Below are 23,866 nucleotides of genomic sequence, written 5' to 3' on the forward strand. Positions count from 1 at the left end.
TATTGTATACATAATAAATAAATTTTTAAAAATCCTTTTTAAAAAAAAACAAAAAAACCATCTGTATAGTGTGGTAGCATTTGCCTTTTCGTATATATTAGATTTTAAGTAAAATGATATGACGAAATCTTCCCCGGCTAACTGTCCAGCAAAGCAGGCAGTCTGTGTATCCTGTTCCTCCTGGGGTTAAGGTTCCTTTCATACCAAAACACTCTAGACCATTACAAACAGAAACCATTGCTGTGGAAGTTGCTTTTTAAAAATGGTATAGTGAAAATGGATTATTCTGTGGAGACAGGAAGGGGTTTCTGCTATAGCATTCATGTGAAAAACGTTACTGGGATTTTACACTTGGTATTTAGAACTCGCTTCGCAGTGGTAGTCAGACGCTCAGCGGATTTCCTTCTCCTGTTTTTGAGCACATATGAATACCAAATGATGTGTCTGTCCCCTGGCATTTTAGACTCCATCTTCTCTTTCCTTCTCTGTGGCCACACAGGTTTGTTTTTTTCCTTGCTTGAATGATAATTACCTGCATATGCTGATTCTTGGAACCAGAGCTTCTCAGAGTCCTGCTCTGCGTTCCTTTTGGGATTTGGCATCTTTGTCTATGTGATGAGTTGTCATGGGGATGTGTCCCAAGACTAAACAGGAAATTCCTTTATGTTTTGTATGTATCTTACAGAGCCTTAAAGTAATTTTATATAATATCTTTTTAAAGATTTATTATTTTTACTTTATTTTATTTTGTGTAAATTGATATTTTGCCTGCATGTATATCTGTGTGAGAATATCAGATCCCCTGGAGGTGGAATTATAGGCATTTGTGAACTGCCATGTAAGTGCTGGGAACTGGACCCAGGTCCTCTGCAAGAACAGTCAGTGCTCTTGACCACTCAGCCATCTTTACAGCTCCCCTATTTGCAATATCTTTTTGTTGTTATTTTGTTTTGAGATAGGGTCTCACAGTGTAGCCTTGACTGACCTAGAACTCACTTTGTAGACTAGGCTGACTTCCAACTCATAGAGATCCTCCTACCTCAGCCTCCCGAGTGCTGGGATTAAAGGCGTGCACCACTACACCACCCTTTGAGCAATTGAACAAAATTTTTTTCTTAAAAAATTATTTATTTTTATTTCATGTGCATTCATGTTTTTGCCTGCATGTATGTCCGTGTGAAAGTGTCGGATCCCTGAAACTAGAGTTACAGCCAGTTACAAACTGCCATTTGGGTGCTGGGAAATGAACCAGGGTCCTCTGGAAGAGCAGCCACGCTCTTAATCCCTGAGCCACCTCTTTAGCTCCTTGAACCAAATCTTAAATGATTTTATACACGAGACAAAGTTTCATAGCATGGAATTTTTCCTTGTGTCATGTGGAGTTTCAAATTTTTGAAAATTTTACTTTTCAGTATTACTCAGTTTTTATTATATCTTAAAAGAGAAAATTACCAAATATGTTTTTCCTTTCTTTACAGTTTTTTATTTATCACCCCCAAATCTAGCCCTCCTCCATGGTCTTTACTTTAGTTACTGTTTCTAGTTAAAACAAAAGCAGGATTGAGGGAGGTAGCCAGGCAATAAAAGCCCATGCTGCCAATACAGGAAGGCCTGGATTCAACTCCAGGACCAGGGTAGAAAGACAGGCATGTGCTTGTAAGCCCAGTGCTGGAGAGTGCCCTAGCTCGCCCTCCCACTTGTAAGCCCTTCGGTTCTAATGTGAATGACTGTGTCAGCTCCTACCACTACCACTGGAGCTGCCTTCTGCCTTCTGCATGTGTACACATGCATATACACACATATATAAGGCTTTGCATCCTCCTCAAAATACACACACACTCACACACCTTACTTACACACACACTTCTACTCACACACACACCCTACTTACACATAAATTATAAAACAAACAAAAAGGAACAGGCAGGAGTGCTTGTTAGTTTTTTGGCAGCTTGCTACAATTTGGGGTCATTTGAGAAGGGGGAACCTCAGCTGAGAAAATGTCCCTCTTAGATTAGCTTGTATATAAGTCTAAGTGGCGTTTTCTTGATTAATGATTGATATGGGAAGGCACAGCCCACTGTGAGCAGGGTCACCCCAAACATAAGAAAAGATAAGCTGAGCAAGCCATGGAGAGCATGCCAGTAAGCAGCACCTTCATGGCCTCGGGTTCAGTCCCCGCTTCCAGTGTCTTGCCTTGACTTCCCTCAGCGATGGACTGTGGTCTGGGACATGTGAGATAAACCCTTCCTTCTCCAAGCTGCTTTTGTTGGTGGTGTTTTTCCCAGCCCTAGAACACACACTAGGACAGAGGGGCTGGAGAGATGGCTCAGTGGTTAAGAGCACTTGCTGCTCCTGCAGAGAACACCAGTTCCCAGTACCCTCATGGCAGCTCAGTTCCGAGAGATCTAGCATCCCCCTCTGGTCTCCTCCAGCAGTGGACATGCGCTTGGTGCTCTTACCTGCGTGCAGGCAAACTATCATGCCACAAGATAAATAAGTATGGTCACCTTTTATTGAAGAAGTAACTTACTGTTCTCTGTGTTCGGTTCCTCAGTGCTGTTGGGACGTTTGCCCGCGCCCTGGATTGCAGCAGCTCCGTGAGGCAGCCCAGCTTGCATATGAGTGCGGCTGCGGCGTCCCGAGACATCACCTTGGTAAGATGTTATTCTTTTGCTGCTCGCGTAATTATAAGCCATGCGACGGATGCTGGGTTCTCAGAGCTCTCTGACAGTTGGCCCCGCACTACTAAGCTGATTCAGGCTGGTTGATTAGCTGGGCTTCTGAGTCACCTCTTGTTTGTGAGCTGGGACCAGGAAGAAGCGCTAAGGAATAGAGTGGGGGAAAGTTGTATGGAAAGCTGTCCAGAGATGGATCTCACCATTCTGATATGCTGCTGCTTCTCGCGTGTGCTTTTCTCTGTTCATTTACTTGGCTATATTTTATTCCTTTTTATACATAAGGGATCACTGTTGCTATCACTATTGAGACTATTGCTGTGGTAACTATGTGTTGGTTTTGAGGTGAATTTTTAATAATTTTTAGTGCACAAATAATGGGTTTTATTATGACATTGTCATACATATTTTATTTTGCTTGTATTCAAGCATTTCAAACACACACAATCATCTCAAAAAAATATATATATATATATATATATATATAATTTTTTGAGACAAGGCCTCACGTAGCCAAGGCTGTGTCGATGAGAATGACCTTCAAACTCTGATCCTCCCACTTCTGCCTCTGCTGGGATTACTGGTTTGTTGTGGGTTTTATTGTTCTTTTATGTTGTTTAATGTTTTATTGTGTCGTGAGTGTGTGGCACATGTAACATATGCATATGTCGTGGGTTTGGGTGGAGAGGTCAGAGGACGACTTTGACTAAGTGTAACTAAGCCTCTCACTTGGCGTTACTCTGCCTGTTTGACATGGGGATGCTCTGCAGCTTCGGCCGGCACTGAACTCTGTCCTCCCATTTTGGCCCATCACTACTGGGAACTGGCATGTAACTTGATGCCAGGCTAGAGTGATGTTTAAAGAAAGTTTTGGTTTTTTTTCCTATCAATGCCCAATCTTTCTTCCAAAATAAGTTTGTATTTTGGTTGTTTACAACTTGAAGACTCTTTTACCATAGAAACAGAGTACAGATACCATGTACCTCCAAAATTGTTTTTTTTTTTTAAAAAAAAGAGTTTTTAAAAATGTTTTATGTGTATGGGTGTTTTGCCTGCATGTATTTCTATGTGCCATGTTTGTGCAGTGCCCATTTTGACCAGAAGAGGGTGTCAGATCCTCTAGAACTGGCATTAAAGAAAGGTGTGCACCTCACGTGAGTGCTGGGAGTCAAACCTGGATCCTCTTGTGCTCATACTTCGTTGCTCAGGTTTAAGAATGCCTTGAACTCAGGGCTCAGGAGAACCTTTTGCCTCAGCCTCTGCACCTGGCTCATATTATTCATGTTCTATTACACTTATAAACACTTTTCTTCTGCTGTTTCTCATAATTTCATATTTTAAATTCCCCAACATCTTTTGCCAACTCATATACAATTATTCTCTGCTACAGCTGGGATTGATTGGAGCGCTGCTTCCCAGGGAACTGCTCCTTTAGAGTGTAGCCGTGTATTGCAAAATCGTTCTGCACACCAAGATGGAAATTCATAACCCCAAATGCAGTCAGTGTGATCTGCATTTTGTGTGTGTGTGTGTGTGTACATCATGGTCAGAGGACAGCTTGACATTGACAGCTTTCTGGTATTCCCTCCATCTCTGTGGAATTCAGAGTCATCAGGCTTAGCAGCAAGCACCTTTACCCCCGGATCATCTCAGTGTTTCCACATAGTTTATTTTGTTGCTTTGTTTGGTGTTGAATAGCTCCACGTAGTAAGCACTGACTGATAAGCCAAATCTCCTGGATGTTGTTTGTAACAGATTTGGGTTTATCTGGTGTACAGCTTTTTCCTCCAGTCTCCCCCTGGGTTTCCCTGATCTGTGGAGCATAAGCCATGCTTTCCCGTCTGCCTTCTTCAGTGATGATATGGTTGGTGCTGATGGGATTGAACTGAGCCTCACATGTGCTGGGCATGTCTGCTATTGCTGAGAACAAATGTTTTCTATTAATATTTTAAAAGCCTGGGATGCCCCCCCCCCCATTGCATGTTCTTGCTTTGTATAGCTGGAGCGTTATCTGTAGTCAGTCCTTTGTTGTTTAATGCCATTCTTAGGAAAGCGTGCTTATAAAACTAGATATCTGCTCCTATGGCTCTCGCAGGTTCTCTCTGCCTTGACCGAGGATCCAGAGTGAGAAAGTCAATCCCTGACCAGGACTGAGCTGTGTGGCAGTTGGTGATTGGGGCTGATTTGCCAGGTGGTGGTCTGCAGGGTGACCAGTGGTGTCACATGAGTGATCTTGTGAAGTCACAGTGAATCTGTGTCCCATTGCTGGTGGCCTCAAGGGGATTTGTCCAGGAAGAGGGTATAGAGTTCAGTGAAGGCTCTTCATTATATATATATATGTTATATAATATCACAGCAGTATATGTACGTTTTCTCCTTTGAGCTGCAGTCTTGCTGTGTTGCTCAGGGCAACTTGAAATTCTTGGGCTCAAGACAGCCATCCTGCCTCAGCCTTCAGAGTCATCAAGATGTTAGGTGATGCCACCATGCCTGGCTGAGGACTGTTTATAAAAAGGCTCCCTTTAAAGACCCTTATTGTACACATCTGTGTATTTACAGAAGACCTACTTGTACTTATTGTGTGTGTGATGTGTGGGTGTGTATGCCGTGATACTTGTGTGACGTAAGGCAGATGACCTCCTGTCCTCCTGCCTCCACCCTCATGTGCTGGAATTCCAGGTGTTTGCCACTGTATAACAGGTTTAATGCTTGCCTACTATGTTCCCTTTAAGAAGATGCCCTCCGACTTCCCAGTGTTTCCATCCCTTTGTTTTGTTTACTTTTGTTAGTTGTTTGGAAATCACCTTTATATCACAAACCAAGATTGCAGGAATAAATAATTTAGGATAAGTAAATTTATTTGTTTAGAGACAGAGTCTTGTAATGTGGCCCTGGCTGGCTTGAACTCAGTCTGTAGACCAAACAGGCCTCGAACTCACAGAGATTCACTTGCCCCTGCCTCTGACGTGCTGGGCTCGAAGGCGTGCGCTGTCACATACACACCAGCTCATCACTGTAATAATTTTTCTGTTTTTAAACAGAAGTGGAATTGGAGGCCCAGGCAGTTGTGGGCTGTCAGGTTGAATCCTATCCATTCTTGTCTCTACCAAGTCCTCTCCTGTTCCAGCAGGTTCCCTTTCTATCCACCTTCTGCCTCTGCTTCATTAGAACGCCTGGGCTGGGTCTTCTTGGGTTAGATATGCTTGAACATGTAGGGGTGTGCGTGAGAGAGACAGACAGAATGACATGCAGAGAGATAGACGGGAGTGGAGAGACAGACAGGCCTCCTGTTTAAACTGCTGTAGCTTCAGGCTCACTTGGAATCTTACGGTCCTGGGGATTTATGTACAAAGTGAGTGGGCCGGGTTAAAACTGGTGCTTCAACTATGGATTCAGAGTGTGGGGATTGCTTGCCAGAAGGGATGTGTGAAAGGTTCAGAGTATCTGTCGATTTCCCTTGGAAATTTTATGTGGGGATGACCTCCAGAAGGCTTTTAGCATTCCTGGACCATTTGTTCATCCAGGGATCCTAGACCTCTTGTCAATCACCAGTAATATTTTTGGGGCAGGTATTGTACATGCCTGGGTCTGACTTCCTCATTTTGAGGAAGCTAAACTGCAAGTTTCAAGTGTTGCCAACCCAAGATTTCTATTGCTACCTGGGCATGCTGGTGTAACCCTGCCTGCGGTTCCAGCTCTTGGGAGGCCGAGGCGGGCAGATCAAGAGTTCAAAGTCAGTTATGAAACAGTCTCAAAACTCAAAAACAAAACAAAACAAAAAACCCACAGCCTGGTGGTGGCAATGCCTGGCTTTAATTCCAACATTCACAGAACAGAGGCAGGCGAATCTCTGAGTTCACGGCCAGCCTGGTGCACAGAGAGAGTTCCAGGACAGCCAGGGCTAACCAGAGAAACCTTGTCTTGAAAAACCAAGACCAGACCAAAACTAAACAAAACAAAACAAATCTAAAACAAACCAAAATACACTGAACTCATGGAGGTTTCATACATGCCTCTTGCTTCATAAAATAGATAGTATTTTATATAATATGCAGGGGGAAAGCATCAATTAGAAATACTGACACAGCTGGTCCCCTCTCCCCCACAGCCCCTCGCTTGAGGAATGGTCAGTATTATAGTCAAACCATGCCTTACTGTTGTGGGAACATTATGGAGGCCTCACACAAAGAAAGATAGCTGTGAAGTCACCAGGCCATGCAGCCATGGCGCCAGTGTTATGTGTGACATGTATACAATCTGACCTGCACTGAAACATCACTGGGCTTTTGTGACTGGAACTGGCACAGTACCAGCCTACTCCTCCCTGAGTTTGTGGTGGTGGCCACAAGGCCACTCCTTGGTCTGCAGAGCGTCGTCAGCGCTGTTAGTGACCTGCTGTCTCGCTCCTGGAGAAGCAGTGCTCTGGCTTTACTTTCCTGCCTGGACTCTGGAAACTAAGTAATTGGGTGAATTTTTGAGTAGTTGCATTGAAAATCCAGGCCCCAGGATGGTAAATGAACTGCACAAGGACTTGTCCCTTCGGGTTGGTGCGGGTAGGACTAGACAAGGCTTTCTGGTGGCAGGTCTGGACGGAGGAAGGCTGGCTGTGCTGGTTAGTGAGAGATGGATTCAGATACAGGGGCAGCGCTGCTGCCTGAAACGCAGCTGATCTAAAAGTGCACCTCCTTCCCGGCTCCCATCCTGTGAGTCCATAGTATCATTTAATCGTATCTATGACAACATACAAGTCCCCAGTATACCTTCCTCTCTCCAGACTCCTGGTGTCCTCAGGACTCCTGACAGTTTCCTGGCTTTGATTTTTTTTTTTTTTTGGCTGTTATTGTTGTTTCTTTTTGATTGAATCTCGCTGTGCAGTTCTGGCTGGCCTGGAACTCACAGTGGTCCACCTGCCTCTTGCTTCCAAGTGCCGGGGTTAAAGGCTTGTCCTGGGCCTTTGTTTGTGATTCTCTGTCTCTCTCTCCTTCTCTCCCTCCCTTCTATTGAACAGTCACTTCTCACGTAAACTATCCGTCGGCCAGTGGCTGTGCCTGCCCCTCTTCACTGGTGACTGGCACCGAGCACCGTGCCTGTTAGCTCATGAGCTCATTAGAATCTGGAACTGTCTCTGGTAGTTTCCATTTTCAGATGAGACAGGCCTGCTCCTTTGTTTCACCAAGTTAGTAGATCTTTTTAGTTTTTCATGGCAGGGTTTCTCCCTGTAGCCCAGGCTGCCCTGGAACTCCCTCTATGGAGCAGGCTGGGCCTGCACTCACACACCTGAACTCCCTAAGTGCTGTCCAGGAACATTATTTTGGTGTGTGTGTGTCTGTACACACATGCGGACACCAGAGGAGAACATCAACTATCCTACCCTATTGCTGTCCACCTTATTCCCTTGAGACAGAGTCTCCTTCTGAATCTGGGTTGGCAACTGGCCAGGCCTAGCAATTTTCCTGTCCATTTACCTCAGTGCTGGGATTGCAAGTGTGTGCAAAGCCATCTGTACCTGACTCGTTAAAAGTTCAGGTACTTGCACAACAAGTGCTGGCACTTCCTCTGAGCCATCTCCTTGACTCTGGTGTTTTAGCAAATGCATGTGCACTTGTGCACATGTGTGTCAGATGACAACTTGGGAAGTTAATTCAGATTGTCAGGCTTGTTGGCAAATGCCTTTACACACTGAACCCTGTTGCTGCCCCCATGATGGAGGAGGGTCATCTGTCTATGTGTTACTTTCATTGATTAATAAAGAAACTGCCTTCCTTGGCCCTTTGATAGGACAGAAAATTAGGTAGGTGGAGTAGACAGAACAGACTGCTGGGAAGAAGGGAAGTGAGGTCAGACGTCATGGAGCCAGGTCAGACATGCTGAATCTTTCCCGGTAAGTTACACCTCGTGGTGCTACACACATTATTAGAAATGGGTTAATCAAGATGTGAGAATTAGCCAAGAAGAGGATGAAACTAATGGGCCAGTCAGTGTTCAAATGAATACAGTTTGTGTGTTGTTATTTCTGGGGCTAAGCTAGCCGTGCGGGAGCCGGGCAGACGAAAAGCAGGCCCGCTCCCCTCACTACACCCCCAAATACTGCTTGCTTGCTTGCTTCCTTCCTTCCTTCCTCCCTCCCTTCCTTCCTTCTTTCTCTTCTCTCCTCCCCTCCCCCTCCTCTCTCCTCTCCTCTTCTCTCCTCTCTTCCCCTCCCTCCCTCCTTCTCCCCCCTCTTATTTATTTATTTATTTTAGAAAGGTTGTAAGTACCCTAGTCCAGCCTTGAACTTCCCATGTCTTGATTTCTGATTATCCTGACCATACAGCCTGGGTGCTGGGATTAGGGTTTACATCTCTGCAACTGGTGTTATTTGGTACTGGTGATTGGGCCCAGGGCTTTGTACGAATTCAGTGAAACATCAACATCCTACCCACTGGGCCTCTTCAGCCAGGACTTTACTTCTCTTTTTGAGTTAAACACCAATATAGGAAACTTCAGAAGATTGCTGTATTTAGGGAATATAGTTGAGAAATTTAAGTACTCTAGACTTTTTATTAAGAAGTTTTGAATGTACAGATAAGAGTTGATAACAGTTTATGCTTATAATATCTTAATAGAACTATGACTTTGTATTTTGGAGTATAATACAAAGGCTTTTGTTCCTGTCAGGTCAGTTCCATAGCTATTACCTTTGTACCTTGGCTGCTCCGTCACCTCTCTCTCTATGGTCAAGAGACAAACTTGAACAACAGATGTAAGAATCTAACTGGCTTTATTTACATTTCTAGCGTTGGACAACATTTTATTTTTTTTTCTTAATAACCCTAACATTTGTGGTTATGAGACTCTTATTGAATTTAATCAGTCGACTTTAGCAGAGGGTGCTCCATTCTGATTTGGTCTAGTCTGGTGGGGCCAACTGCAGGTACTCAGGCCAAACACAAGCCACCTATCAAGTTTAACTACCCACAAGTTACTCAAATGGCCACCTGTCAATTTTTAACTATACATGTATTATTTCTAGACAGCTTGAATTTCAGAATGGATATTTCTTTATTACTAAGTATTTGTGCCTAAATAATAATTTTCTCCTGCACTAACATAGTATAATATGGCACTGTGACAATAGTTTAATGAAGGGTCTTTATTCCTGTAGACCACTTGTCCCAGTAATGTCCATTAAAGAAGAAGAAACAACCATTTTCGGGCCCTAAATCTAGCTAATAGACTTTGTCATTTGTGTGGTACCCTTTAGTACTATTCTGTTGCTTAGTCTTTCTGTCAAGAAAAGAAATATCACACACACAAAGAGAGTTTTTTTGTTTTCCATGATAGCTTTGTGTAGACAGAAGTTCCTATCATACTCAGTCCCGCATCCTTTCAGTTCCAAAGAAACACACAGAGGCTTATATTAAGTATAAACTGTTTGGCCTATTGGCTCAGGCTTATTATTAACTAGCTCTTACAACTTAAATTAACCCATAATTCTTGTCTATGTTTAGCCATGTTGCTTGGTCCCTTTTCTCAGTAAGGCATTCTCATTTTGTTTCCTCTGCTTCTGACTGGTGACTGCATTTTGCCTTTCCTCTTCCCATAATTCTCTTAGTCTGGTTGTCCTGCCTATACTTCCTTCCTGGCCACTGGCCAATCAATGTTTTATTAAATTAATACAAGTGACAGATCCTTACAGGGTACAAGAGCATTATCCCACAGCATTTCCCCTTTTTTCTTTTCAAAATAAGAACTCTGAATCTAATCTCCTTTGTTCAGCTTTTTTTTCCTGACCATTATTTATAACAACTTGTAACTAACATTGTAAACAAAGACAAACATTCTTAATCCATTTTTTGGGAATGTATATGTAGTTTTCTAGGCTATTTCCTGCTGATTGGAGGCATTGATAATTTTATGGGAACCAAAGAAAATTTACGATTATGGTCAAGTCCTGACTGGAATATTCTTTGAGGTTGGATCATCTCAGCCAGCAGTCTTGAAGCTGTTCTGGATGTAGAATTCAGCAACAGAGGTGCTCTGAAATGTTGGATCATCTGGGCCATCTGTTCCCATTAGAGATTTTTCAGGGGATCTTCCTCAATCCAACTTTATTTTCCTTAACCTAGAATGAATCTACAGCCTCTCATTTGCTGTGGAAACAAAAGCAAAACTTCCAAAGTAGCATATCTTTTGACTTAAATTTTTTTAAAGACTTATTTATTTATCATGTATACATTATTCTCAGTACTTTGCCTGCATGTATGTCTGCTGGCCAGAAGAGGGCACCAGATCTCATTACAGATGGTTATGAGCCACCATGTGGTTGCTGGGAATTGAACTTGGGAGCTTTGGAACAGCAGGCAGTGCTCTTAACCACTGAGTCATCTCTCCAGCCCTTGACTTAAATTTTGAAGTCAAGGCATTTTCAAAATATATAGGTTGGATTAATCCAGCAGCATTTATAATCAAATATCATTTAGCAGCTGTTTCTCCATCCTTAGCAGTCAAACAATTCAAAGATAACATAATAATATATAATATTCAGACTCTCTCTGTATTTTCCATATTTATGTGGCCTTTTTTCAAAAAGTTTATTTATTTTTATTTTTAAATTTTTGGTTTTTTGAGATAGGGTTTCTCTCTGTATCTTTTTATTGTCCTGGAACTCACTCTAGAGCAGCTTGGCCTTGAACTCAGAGATCCACCTGCCTCTGCCTCCTAAGTGCTGGCATTAAAGCTGTTTGTCACCACGCCCAGCTACTCTATTTCTTTTTTTTAAAGGACTTTTTTTTTTAATCTTTTCTCTTCTAAGCCTATGCATATTTTTAAACACACTGTAAACCATTTAGAGATTTTTTTTTTTAAAATCTGAATCTGTCTTTACTGCTTATCTTTCTTCTGACCACATGAGTCTTTAATCTGCTAAGCTGCATAGCTAGGATTGAAACTGCGGGCTTTGGCAGATGGCTCTGCTCCATTCCTTAGCTTTCTGAGAGTATAGCTTAATGGTGGAGGTACTGGCAGTAGCCATGTTTATTGCCACAACTCTGTGGAGTTTTAAGGTCCATGCCACCACCAAGAAGCTTGCCAATGTCTACACATAAATACCATTTAAGTGTTTGGTGGCAGAGCTTCTTAAAAGAGCTGTAAGGTTTTTGCCACTAACGCTGAGTCAGGAAGCCTCTCTTAAAGGAGCTGTGCCTCTGCTTGCTGCCAGTAACAGATCCTCCTGGAGAAAAGACAGTTGCCAAGAAGCTGTGCTTAACTCTGTTCTTGTCAGTCTCGAATCCCATGTTTTAAAGCTTTCTCAGGCTTTATGTGGCAATTCTTGCGAAATGTTTGGGTGCCATTTATAGATGGAAGTTTCTGTCACATCCAGTTCTGCATCCATTCAGTCCCAAAGAAACACACACAGCCTTATATTAATTGTAAACTGTTTAGCCTATTAGCAACTAGCTCTTCCAACTTAAATTAACCCATAATTCTTGTCTATGTTTAACCATGTGGCTTAGTACCTTTTCTCAGTGAGGCATTCTCATTTTGCTTCCTCTGTATCTGACTGTAACTACATCTCTGCCTTTCCTCTTCCCATAATTCTCCTAGTTTGGCTGCCCCGCCTATATTTCCTGCCTGGATACTGGCCAATCAGTGGTTTATTAAACTAATATGAGTGACAAATCTTTACAGTGTACAAGAGTATTATCCCAGAGGAGCTTTGCCATATTCCTTTTTGTTCATTTAAATGAGATTTTATTGTATGTTTTCTATTTAATTTTCCTCTTTATTTTCTACTTTTAGATTTACTTTGATACTTCTTTTCCTGATTGATTTTTTTTTGAGAGAGAGAGAGAGAGAGAGAGAGAGAGAGAGAGAGAGAGAGTCGGTCTTGCTGTGTAGCTTTGGCTGGCCTTGAACTTAGAGTTCTTCTGCCACAGCTAGGCCTGGTATTTTCTTTTTGGTTTTTCATGACAGGGTTTCTCTGTAGCTTTGGAGCCTGTCCTAGAACTAGCTCTCTTAGACCAGGCTGGCCTTGAACTCACAGAGATCCACCTACCTCTGACTCTCCAGTACTGGGATTAAAGGTGTGCGCCTTTGCTTGGCTCAGGCCTGGTATTTTCCTAAAGAATGTTTTTAGCCAATTCTTTTTTTCTTTTGTCAGGATATTTGATTATACTAACAAATATGAAACCAGAACACTTTTCATGGTGTGGGGGGATTGTACCTGAGATGCCTGAGCTGAGCAAACTTGAATATGGAGGGGAGTTTCCAGGTGTCCAGGGATCTTCTTCTAGAATCTTTCATCTTCACTCCATGGACACTAAGAAGCCATAAAGGTGTAAACAGACGTTTCCTGTCCTGACCACTGGGCCCCAAATAACCAACTCAGAGGCTAAATATAATTATAAATATGCAGTCGACAGCTCAGGCTTGTTACTACCTAACTCTTAAACTTAAATTAGCCCGTATTTCTATTTATGCTTTGCCACGTGGCTCATGACTTGTTATCTCATTTTTTATTGTTTTTATTGAGCTATATATTTTTCTCCACTCTCCTCCCTTACTTTCCCCTCCCCCTTTACCCTCTCCCATGGTCCCCATGCTCCCAATTTACTCAGGAGATCTTGTCTTTTTCTACTTCCCATGTAGATTAGATCCATGTATGTCTCTCTTAGGGTCCTCATTGTTGTCTAGGTTCTCTGGGATTGTGAATTGTAGGCTGGTTTTCTTTGTTTAGCATATTCTTATTTGTATTTCCTTTATATGTTTTAGATTATAAGTGTTTCTCTACCAGCATGACTTTAACTAGAATATTTTGATTTATAGCATTTTCCTTATTATATGCTTCTAATTATTTCCTAATTTTATACCTTTTAATTTGAAGTATTAGTTTATTTCTGATGAAATAAAATTTAAAATGTAAATTAATTCTTTGCAGAATTACAGAGGAAATGTGTATATTCCCAGTTATTCTAATATGTTTCAAATTCTATATTTTGGGGGGTAGCAAGGCACCACCTGACCCCTACCTCATAAGGCCCCTGTAGTAGGGAGCGAGCGGGCTGCTTGTCATCCCAGTTGCCCTGCTAGTTACACCCGAAATAATCACACAGAACTATTTATTTAAATCACTGCCTGGCCCATTAGCTCTAACTTCTTATTGGCCAATTCTTACATGTTAATTTAACCCATTTCCACTAATCTGTGTATTGCCACCTGACTGTGGCTTATGGGCAAGATTCTAACCAGTGTCCATCTCAGGCAGGAGACCCATGCCATCTGCCTGACTCTGTTTTTCTTCCCAGCATTGAGTTCTGTCTACTCTGCCTACCTAAGTGCTGCCCTATCAAAAGGCCAAGGCAGTTTCTCTATTCAACCAATGAAAGCAACACATAGACAGAAGAACCTCCTACACCAGGCCCCCAATGCCAAGCTATAGTTTGAGTCCACCAGAGTTCACCCTAGAGAACCAGTAAGTTTATTAGGGTTACTTGCAGAGTGTGGTGACCCTGTAGCAACCACACTGGAAGGTCTGCTTCCAACATGGATGCTGGCTTCCCCAGGGCTGCATAGATGGTAGATATTCCCACCAGCAGCACCCATATTTTCCCAGTCTATATATTTTGCATCTCCTTAAGACCAGGTACAATTAGGGTAAAATTGCATACAGCTAGCTGGGAGGTGCAACTAGATAATTGGGTTCAGGTCCCACTCTCCTCCCCACCCCCCCTTCTGTACTCAGAAGGAGCATCAGTTGTCAGCAAGTCTAGCTGTGACGAATGTCTGCACATGGGGACGGCTGAACTCAGGATGGTGGCAGCAGTTGGGCTCAGAGCTCAGTCCTGTACAACAGAGGGATATGGGAGTATAGTGTGAGGCCTTTTCATTTAGCCTAGGCTAGCCTGAAGCTCAGTATATAGAGTCTAGCCTTGACCTCTTGATCTTCCTGCCTCCTTCTCCCAAGTGCTCGGATTATCCGTCTGCACCACCATGCCCAACTGTAATTTCTTCTGAGGCTTGAAATTAGGATATATTGTATGAGAAAAGAATATTTTCAATTAAAAAGTAAATCCTTTCCCTATTTTTTTTTAAAAAAAGGAAATATAACCTTCTCTCTATTTTGTTCCTACCAAAACAAAAATTGCAAGTGGATGGTACAGTTTTTATATATAAAAACTTCTGCTTGGATCACAGTTTCAGATTTATTCCTCAGAGTTTATATTCACCTTCTGCTTGGAGAGAAAGCTTGAGTTCTGTACGTTTTTGAACTGACTTAATATCTTGAATGCTGTAATTTGTGCTGGCTTTAAAAATGTAAGGTTTTTATGAAATTGTGCCTGAGCAAATGAGTAATTAGTGCTAAACATGTGCGTGTAAGGTAGTGTTGTGCAGTGGGGGCACATGGGATTGCGTGTAAGGTAGTGTTGTGCAGTGGGGGCACATGGGATTGCGTGTAAGGTAGTGTTGTGCAGTGGGGGCACATGGGATTGCGTGTAAGGTAGTGTTGTGCAGTGGGGGCACATGGGATTGCGTGTAAGGTAGTGTTGTGCAGTGGGGGCACATGGGATTGCGTGTAAGGTAGTTTGTGCAGTGGGGGCACATGGGATTGTGCATTCCCTGGAAAGCAGACCTAGTAAGCTTCAGGCCACACACTGCTGTAGTGCAGGGGAAGCAGGCGGGATTGGAAAACTAGCAGAGGTGGTCCTCCCTGCAGTCTGAATGGAAGTCGCAGCCAACTGATGGGGCGCACTGAAGCGCTGTTTCAGAGCAGGGCCCTTACGCCCTGCGTCACCCATCAATCTTGAGCTGAAACAGCTCCATCTAGACCAACTGCGAAGGTGACCGCCTGCAGAAATTGGAGCACCTCCACGAATGTGGGTTCTCAAATGGCGTTGCTCACACACTGCCCCAGAATGCAGAGGCTTATCCAGTGCATGCCTCATCTCAGCCACTCACTGCAGATCGTCTGGATTCCGGTGACCTAGACTCAGCCAAGCTACGCGCTGGGCCAGGTCCGCTCTCCTGCATCTCCTAGCCTCATAGCCTCCGTGAACACAAGGCAGAAGTACAAGAGATCAAGGCCAAACGCATAAACACACACCAAAGATTGGTTGTCTCATATACCTCCCCTTCTGTTTTTGTTCTGGTTTGGTTTTTTTTTTTGTTTTTTTTTTTTTTTTTTTGAGACAGGGTTTCTCTGTGTAGCCCTGGTTGTCCTGGAACTCACTTTGCAGACCAGGCTAGCGTTGAACTCAGAGATCCACCCTCCTTCTGCCTCGCAAGTGCTGGGATAAAAGGTGTGTGCCACCACTGCCCAGCTATGTCCTATATCTTAACATGCTACTGGCCAGGCAAATCATGTTCCAAAAGCCCGATATCTGTGTGGGGCAGAGTAGCCTCCAGAGGGAGGTCCAGGGCAGAAGGTGAAATGTTTGCTGACCAACAAACCAGTTTGCCACAGCGTGGTTCTATATAACCAACAAAAGATGAAAACCTCTCCACCGAGACTTCCTTGTCAGTCTTCCTCCTAAAATACTTCTGTTTGTCACTGCCATCTGTTGTGAATGGGATGAAATGTGACAACACCTTTGCTTTTTGGCAGAGGGAACAGCTTGTGCTTGGTTGTGATTTTCAAAATTTAGATTTGAATGGATCTTGCAACGTGTGTTTGTATTTATTGAAAAGATGTGGTCTTTGCGAAGCATTTATCTGAGGGGGACTTGGGTTGTTTTATGCTTAGTTTTCAAATTTTAAGTTGAGATATATGTACACTATATCTCATGCACGGAGTGAACTTCATGGTTGCATACGTCAGTGTAAAAGCACTACTAGGTGTGGATATAGTGTAGGGTCCCCGGAGTGTCCTTTGTGTCCTCCCAGGCCGTATTCTGGAGTGCACACCACTCAATTTGTATGGTCTCTTAAATTTTCTTCCTTTTTTTTTGTTTGTTTATTTTTTGTTTAAAATTTTAGAGAGACAAGGATTCTCTGTGTAGCCCCTAGCTGTCCTGGAACTTGCTCTGTAGACAGGTTGACCTCGAACTCGCAGAGATCTGCCTGCCTCTGCCTCCCGAGTGGTGGAATTAAAGGTGTGTGCCACCACCGCACACCTTTGAATGTTGTTTTCTTTGGGTATAGCAACTATGTTCTTTTACTTAAAGCTTTTAAAGAGTACAGTTAGACCACACAAAAAGCAACATCTGAGCGTCTTAGAAAGATGAGGTTAAAGGGCCTTATGAGAGATAGGACCCTCTGGTTTCCATTGTGAAATTGTCCCCTCAAGTTCAGCGGTGCCTTGTTCAGCGAGCTCCTACCAACTGCACTGCCCTCTCCGCCAAGGTGCAGTTCACTTATTTGAGATGAGTCTCATGGTTTTAATGCTGGCTGAAGCTGGTGGTGGCCTGGAAGCTGTCCTGCAGTCTGAGCCTCCTCAGTGGCTGGAGACAGGGGACATCCTTGCACATGGCTTGTGCTGTGGTTTATCATGTGGTTTCTTCCTACTAGCTTTTTCCTTTTGAGGAATTACATCATCACAGTGAATTTGCATAAGGTTTTAGAGGGGGTGTTGAGGATCATACCTGGGACCTCAAGCAAGTCTGGTTCTGAGCTTTACTCGAGCCCTTGTATAATTATTGGCTTTGTTGTTTTTGTTTTTTTGAGACAGACTTATTATATTCAGGGATAACACTGACCTCCTTATCCTCCTGCCTTCACATCCCAAGTGGTGGGATTGGCTTTTGAACACTACCTAGTCTTTCAGGTTTTTTTTTTTTCAATTTTATTACCAGTTGTCAATTTAGGACATTAAAGTAACAGTTTATGGCTCTATCCTTAGTTGAAAGACTCCCTAGGTACTATTGATCTCTCTGTTTGTATAATGAGATGGTCAGAAAGAGTACTCAGATTTGGAGATAAAAGAAACAGCTAAATCACAGGGTCTAGTGGGTGAGGCTAGCTAGAGAATCGGATTCATTGCTTGTGAAACTTGACCGGGTGTGAGCAGGAGGCAAGAGCAGGGCCAGCGTTCTGAAGCCGTGGTGCGGCAGAGAGAGCGTCTCTCAAGAGAACACTGTCCATCACCAGCGCCTGCAGCAAACGAGCACCTCGGACGGTCGCCAAGCTGTGACTGTCAAGGGAATCTGATAATGGCATTTTCTCTTCAGCTTTTCGTTTTGTGGAATCCAGAGATTTGTTTTAAAGCTAACGCCAAACCCTGTTCAGTCACTAAACAGATCTGTACCAGTTGCTGCCTTTGGCTTTGTCAACAAATTCAATTTCTATGTTCGTGTTGGCCATTTTGGTTAATGTCTCACAGTGTAAATGCATCCTTGTTGTGTTATAGGATTTCACTGGTTGGCTGGCTTCAAATTTGTAATCCTCCTGCCTCACTCCTGAGTGTGTTAGGATTACAGACATGTCTACCATGCCCAACTGTAAATATATACCTTAACTAATTAATTAATTAATTATTGATGTTGTTTGGTTTTTTTGAGGCAGAATTTCTCTGCATAGCCCTGGTAGGACCTAGAACTTGCTCTGTAGACCAGGCTGGCCTTGAAGTCAGAGCTCCCCCGGCTGCTGCCTCTCCAGAATGCCGAGATTACATCACCACCACCTGGCTAATTATTTTTTAATGTGTTTGTTTTATTGAGTGACAGGCTCTCACTGTGTAACTGACTGTAACTCAAAGACGCCTGCTCTGCCTCCAAGTGCTGGGATTAAAGGTGTGCGCTACCACATCCTGTGCACTTGTGAAGTTTTAAATGATTGACCTGTTGTGATGGTGTAAAGGATGCAAGGTTTGGCATTCATGTGCTCCAAAGCCTGCATGTATAGTGGGATGGACACAGAGGCAGGATAGCCTGGCCAGCCAGCCTGCGTGTCAGTGCACGTGCATGTGTGTGCGCATGTGTGTGTGCGTGTGCACATGTGTGTGTTTGCAGGGCTGACCATCCTACTTGACTGTTTTCTTGGCATTTGTAAACGTCTGTGTAAACGTCTGTGCACACGTGTGAAGGACTCTCTTCAATAGATAAACTATCAAAAGTTCCGAAGTTTTACATCCTAGTAGGGCGCCCGGATTCGAGCCCAACACTTGGTGCATGACAGGGAGTACATCACCACACCCTCCTAAATATGTCCTCACCTCTGTCCCCTTCTCAAATCACCCTTGCTTATCATCTATAGAAGCCCACACTGCTCATCTGTTCTTGGTCAAAGTCTCAACCAAATTACATTAGAACATGGATTTCTAATCTTGTTTTGTGTTTAATGTGAATATGTATTTCTTTTACGTATTTGTTTTACGTGTGTATATGTATGTGTGTGAGTATATGTGTGCTGTGGAGTCAATTCTCTCCTACTATGTGGGTGAGGGAATTGAACTCAGGCTGTCAGGCTTGGCAGCAAGCACCTTTACTGCTAAGCCATCTCGTTGGCCCAAATATGTAATTTTGCTTTAAATATGATGCACTATTCTGATTTTTCTTTCCGTCTCTTGTTCTTTTTGATAGTACATTATTCTCTAACTTGAATCGATGTTTTTAATACAATGCTTTCTCTCTCACGCATAGTATGCCTTCCTCGTCAGTGGTGGTTATACCAGTCTTCCCCAGTAATTGCAGTGACTTGGGTATTTTTAAGTAAATGAAATCTTGAAGTCAAATTGATTGTGTTCTTAATTGAATATTTTGAGCATTTGGATCTTCATGGTTGTTGTCATTTCAAATGGATGTATTTTTAAAACACCTTAGCATTCTTTTGCCAGTAAGCATTCTCTTCAAACAATTATTCGGTGGTGTTTGGCTGTTTGATTTGTTTTTTAAAGGAACTCCTAAGGATCCTGTTAATTACGCGTATCTGCATTCAGTGCTCTGGCTTTCGCCGGCCTGCAGGTGTAGGTGCCCACTTGACATTTCATGCTCGCCTTTCTTCTCCCCAGTTCCATGCCATGGATACACTGTATAGGCACAGCTATGACCTGAGCAGTGCCATCAGTGTCCTTGTGCCACTTGGAGGACCAGTCCTGTGCAGAGATGAGATGGAGGAGTGGTCGGCCTCCGAAGCCAGCTTGTTCGAAGAGGCACTGGAGAAGTATGGCAAAGACTTCAATGACATCCGTCAGGACTTTGTAAGTGGAAAACCGTGAATGGGCTGTTGAGACTGAAATGTTGATATTTCTCTTTGTTAACTCTTTCACGTTTAGTACGCCTCTAACTGTTCTGTTGGTGCCAGGGCCTTGAGAATGTGTTCTGCACTGGCCACACCCTTAGCCACTGACAGTGATTTTATTCGCTTAAAATAGAATGAAGGGTCACTTAGAAGGAAGCAGTTGACATTTGCTTTGTATTGTGACTATGACCCAGGGCGAGGAGTCCTGAGCTCCTGGAATACACACACCTTGGTTGCATGAATTTACCCTCTGTAGCTCCCTGATTTCCAAGAGGAAATATGGACTTTTCTGAACATTTGTGCTAAATATTACAGTCTGTGTGTACTCTCTCTGTCTGCTCAGACTTCCTCTGTGTTACCAATTGTTGATGTGTATTTGTAACATAGCTGTAACCTTGACCAAACAAAAGAGCCGGATTTGCTTTTCAGTTCCCAGCTGTCTCTGATTTGTTTTGTTTTGGTTTTTCAAGACAGGGTTTCTCTGTAGCTTTGGAGCCTGACCTGGAGCTAGCTCTTGTAGACCAGGCTAGCCTTGAACTCACAGAGATTCACCTGCCTCTCTGTCTCTCAAGTGCTGGGATTAAAGGCATGCAGCACCACTGCCCCTAGCTTGTCTTTGATTCTTAATGATATGCAGTGTTCTACTTAGAATCAATCTTGTTATGTCTAAAATCTATTCCCTGTTAGATTCAGTGAGAAATTGTGTATTCAAGTTGCACAGCGTGATGTACACATACTGAGAAGTAATGACCACACCTAACACGTCTACTGACAGTTACTGTTGTACATGTGCGTGTGTGTGCACAAGCCCGCCTAGGAAGACCTACTTTTAAGTTTTCGGTCCTAGGGAGCAAACCCAAGCCTCTGGTGTGTCGGGAGTACTCCATCACTGAGCTCTAACCCCAAGCCCTTTCAAGCCTTCTTTGTCAGAGTTTTGCTAAGTTGTTCAGGCTTCCCTTAAACTTGCGACCTTCTGCCTCAGCATTTGGAGTAGCGGGCATTATAACTGCACAGCCACCCCAGAAGTCTTGCTTTCTTTAGTTTAATTTATCCTTTTTGAAAAAGAAGTTTTGCTTGAGATCTTCATAAATTGCTTTCTATAGTAACTATCCTTCATTTTCATTGTAAAAATGTTTGTTTGTTTGCTTATTTGTTTGTGGCAGGGCCAGACTATGTAACCCTAGCTGGTACAAACCTGGGCAGGTCATCCTGTGTCTGCCTCCCGAGTGTTGGGATTACAAGCGTATACTGCTGTACTGACCTAAGGATCCACTCCTTGACTATCACACTTAGATATAAGCTGGTGCCATACCTTTCAGTTTGTTGACTACCTCTTGAATTAGTTATAAAACAAAATTGTTACTTATCAATGTAGATTGATACATTAGATTTCAGGCACAGTACTTATAAGTTGTTATCAATGAAATCTGCCCCAACAAAACCTCAGTCACACCTAGACTGTTAGGTGCTATAGTACTAAATTCTAAAACCAGGCAGGTGACAGGTCTCTGTAATCCTAATGGTCAGGGAGCTGGGTCTGGCAGATCTTAAGTTCAAGGCCAGCCTAGAATTTTTTATTTTTTTTTTTTATTTTTTTGATTTTTCGAGACAAGGTTTCTCTGTAGCTTTTGGTTCCTGTCCTGGAACTAGCTCTTGTAGACCAGGCTGGCCTCGAACTCACAGAGATCCACCTGCCTCTGCCTTTCGAGTGCTGGGATTAAAGGCGTGCGCCACCACCGCTCAGCCCAGCCTAGAAATTACACTTTGTTAAAGACTTATGGTCAGGTGGCCATAGCAGTACAGTGTTATTGATATAAAAGTTATGAGCATAATACAGCTAAAAGTGCAAGCTCAAAAGTCACCCAAAGATCCTATTCTGGGTCAATGAGATGGTTAAGCCAGTAAGGGCACTTAACTGCCCAGCTTTCTAACCTGACATTCATGCCCTGGACTCACATGGTGGACGGTGAAAACTGACACCGCAAACTACCTGCGTGTGCATGTACTCACACTCATAATGAACAAACAAGCAAATAAATAAATGAATGGTTTTGTTTATTTGTTATAAACAACAAAATCTTGAACCAAATATGGTGTGGTACGCGTTTGTAAAACCAATGCTTGGGAGGATCCGGAGCTCAAGGCCACACGCAACTACTTGGAGAGTGTTGAGACCAGTCTGGGCTACGTGAGACCTTCTCTCACAGCAATGACAAAAACACACTGTTCTCATAATGGATAAGATAAGAAACGCTGAAGTGAAGGGTTTCCTGTTTCCTTTGTATTCCAGTGATAGTTCAGAATTTGTTGCTTATCTGCTCTGTGGCAGGAATCCTGCCCTTAGCTAGTTTACTCACAACAGTGCAGGCTCCTCTCTTTTTCCATTCTAGGCTGTTCCTTTTCTCACAGTACCCATCCCCTTGATGGCAGCAGCATCATCTTTGTTGTGGGTTTGCATGTTTGTGGTGGAAGGAGAGGACCAGAGGACATAGAGTGTGGTGTTTTTCTCCACCCCTCCGCGGCTCTCATTTGTGAATTGCTAGGCCTCACTGAGGATCAAAAACAAGGCACAATTTTAAACCTGTTCCCTTGACCTGCAAGATCCTACCCGATTGAGCTGCAAGCAGTTGGAAGGGCAGAGCCATGTGACCCCACACTTCCTAAACAAAGCCCGGGACACTGGTGCTAAAGCCATGGAATCATAAGCCTGGGTGCTTGGCCAAACTGACCTCTGTGGCTCAGCTGCCCACCCCTGGCTGCTCATCCCTGATTCTCAGGTCCCAGGCCCCACACAGCTCCTGTGGCTCCCAGTCTGGCAAGACATAGCTCCATTGTCCCCAGTGGCTTCCAGACAGGCTCGACAGTCTGTGATGCTAACACACAGCCTCAGTGGCTTCAGATCTGTTGAATGCGAGCCACAGAATCCACATGCCAAAACCATACATCAGCCATACCTCTCTGTTTTGCTTGATGAAATTCCTACATATTCCCTGCAATCCTAAATATTGTCCTCCTTTCCAGCTAACATGGTCAGTGTTAATTTGGGGGCAGGGGATAGAGATGTATGTGAGCCTGCACAAGGTTCTGAGCTGTTCCCCATACCCCACACCCATGAAAGTGCACTGTATCCATACAGTTATCTTAAAGTTTGTATCTGAGTGTTCTACCATGTGGGGCTAGTTTAGAGCTTGAGGTCTGTCTGTTACTTAATTTCTTGACAATGGGTTATTTATAGTCTAGCTTTTTTGCATTTCATGGGATTTGTTTTGTTTTTTGTTTTTTTTTTGGTGTGGTTTTTTTTTAGATGCAGTTACCTTGTAAAAACACTAGCAGGCTGAGTATAATAGTGTTTGTATGCTGAAATGTGCATGTCTGGTCCATTCAGGTCTTGGGGTGCGGTGGGTGCAGACTCCCTACAGCTGTCCCAGCTTTGGGGCTTGCTTTCCTGCTGAGTTTTCATCCTGCACTGGTGTCTGTGTTTGCCATCTTTGCTGCTCTGTCTCACAGGACCACAGAGATCTGAGTTTCTTGCTTTTGCTAGACATTTTCCTCATCCACCAGGAAAGCCTCCCTAGCCGGCTAGCTCTGCTAGCATCTCCCACCCCCATCCCAGTTCTCACCTAATGGGTTTTACTGCCTGGCTAGCTTGCAGGATTATTCCAGCAAGCCCATCATATCCACCCATGGGATCCTTCTGCAGTATCCAAGCGACACATTATCCTTTTGATGCTGGCAAGTTTCATTTCCATGACTTCACTGGTTACTCCATTTTCGGGTGCAGCTCTCACATCCTTCAGGCCCTGAGCACGCGTGACTAAACCCACTCTTCCATTTGGTCTTCTGCCTTTTATTATGTTTGCATATTTAGCCAATTATGCTGTTTGGGGCAGCAATGAATAGGAGATGATCTGAACCACAAGACTTGGAGTTCTTCTCTTTTTACTATTTACTTTTATTCTGTGTATATGAGTGTTTGGTCTGCATGTGTGTCTGCGTGTCACATGTATGCCTGGTGCCCATAGAAGCCAGAAGAGGGC

The 23,866-nt window shown here is 43.4% G+C and overlaps 1 protein-coding gene across 5 annotated transcripts in view; it reads left to right on the forward strand.

Moving 5' to 3' along the window:
- Window positions 1-23,866, forward strand: part of Mta3 (metastasis associated 1 family member 3) — a 127,666-nt gene that overhangs the window by 55,827 nt on the left and 47,973 nt on the right. For all 5 annotated transcript variants that reach the window (XM_041631061.1, XM_041631062.1, XM_041631064.1 and 2 more), the window contains exons 8-9: window positions 2,558-2,657; window positions 19,600-19,788. In XM_041631061.1, coding sequence (XP_041486995.1) covers window positions 2,558-2,657; window positions 19,600-19,788 — 289 coding nt within the window. The remainder of the gene's footprint in view (window positions 1-2,557; window positions 2,658-19,599; window positions 19,789-23,866) is intronic.

Source organism: Microtus oregoni, unplaced genomic scaffold, assembly GCF_018167655.1.
Source record: "Microtus oregoni isolate MIOR12 unplaced genomic scaffold, Mior012 000036F_ref0000092, whole genome shotgun sequence".
Taxonomy (NCBI): Eukaryota; Metazoa; Chordata; class Mammalia; order Rodentia; family Cricetidae; genus Microtus; species Microtus oregoni.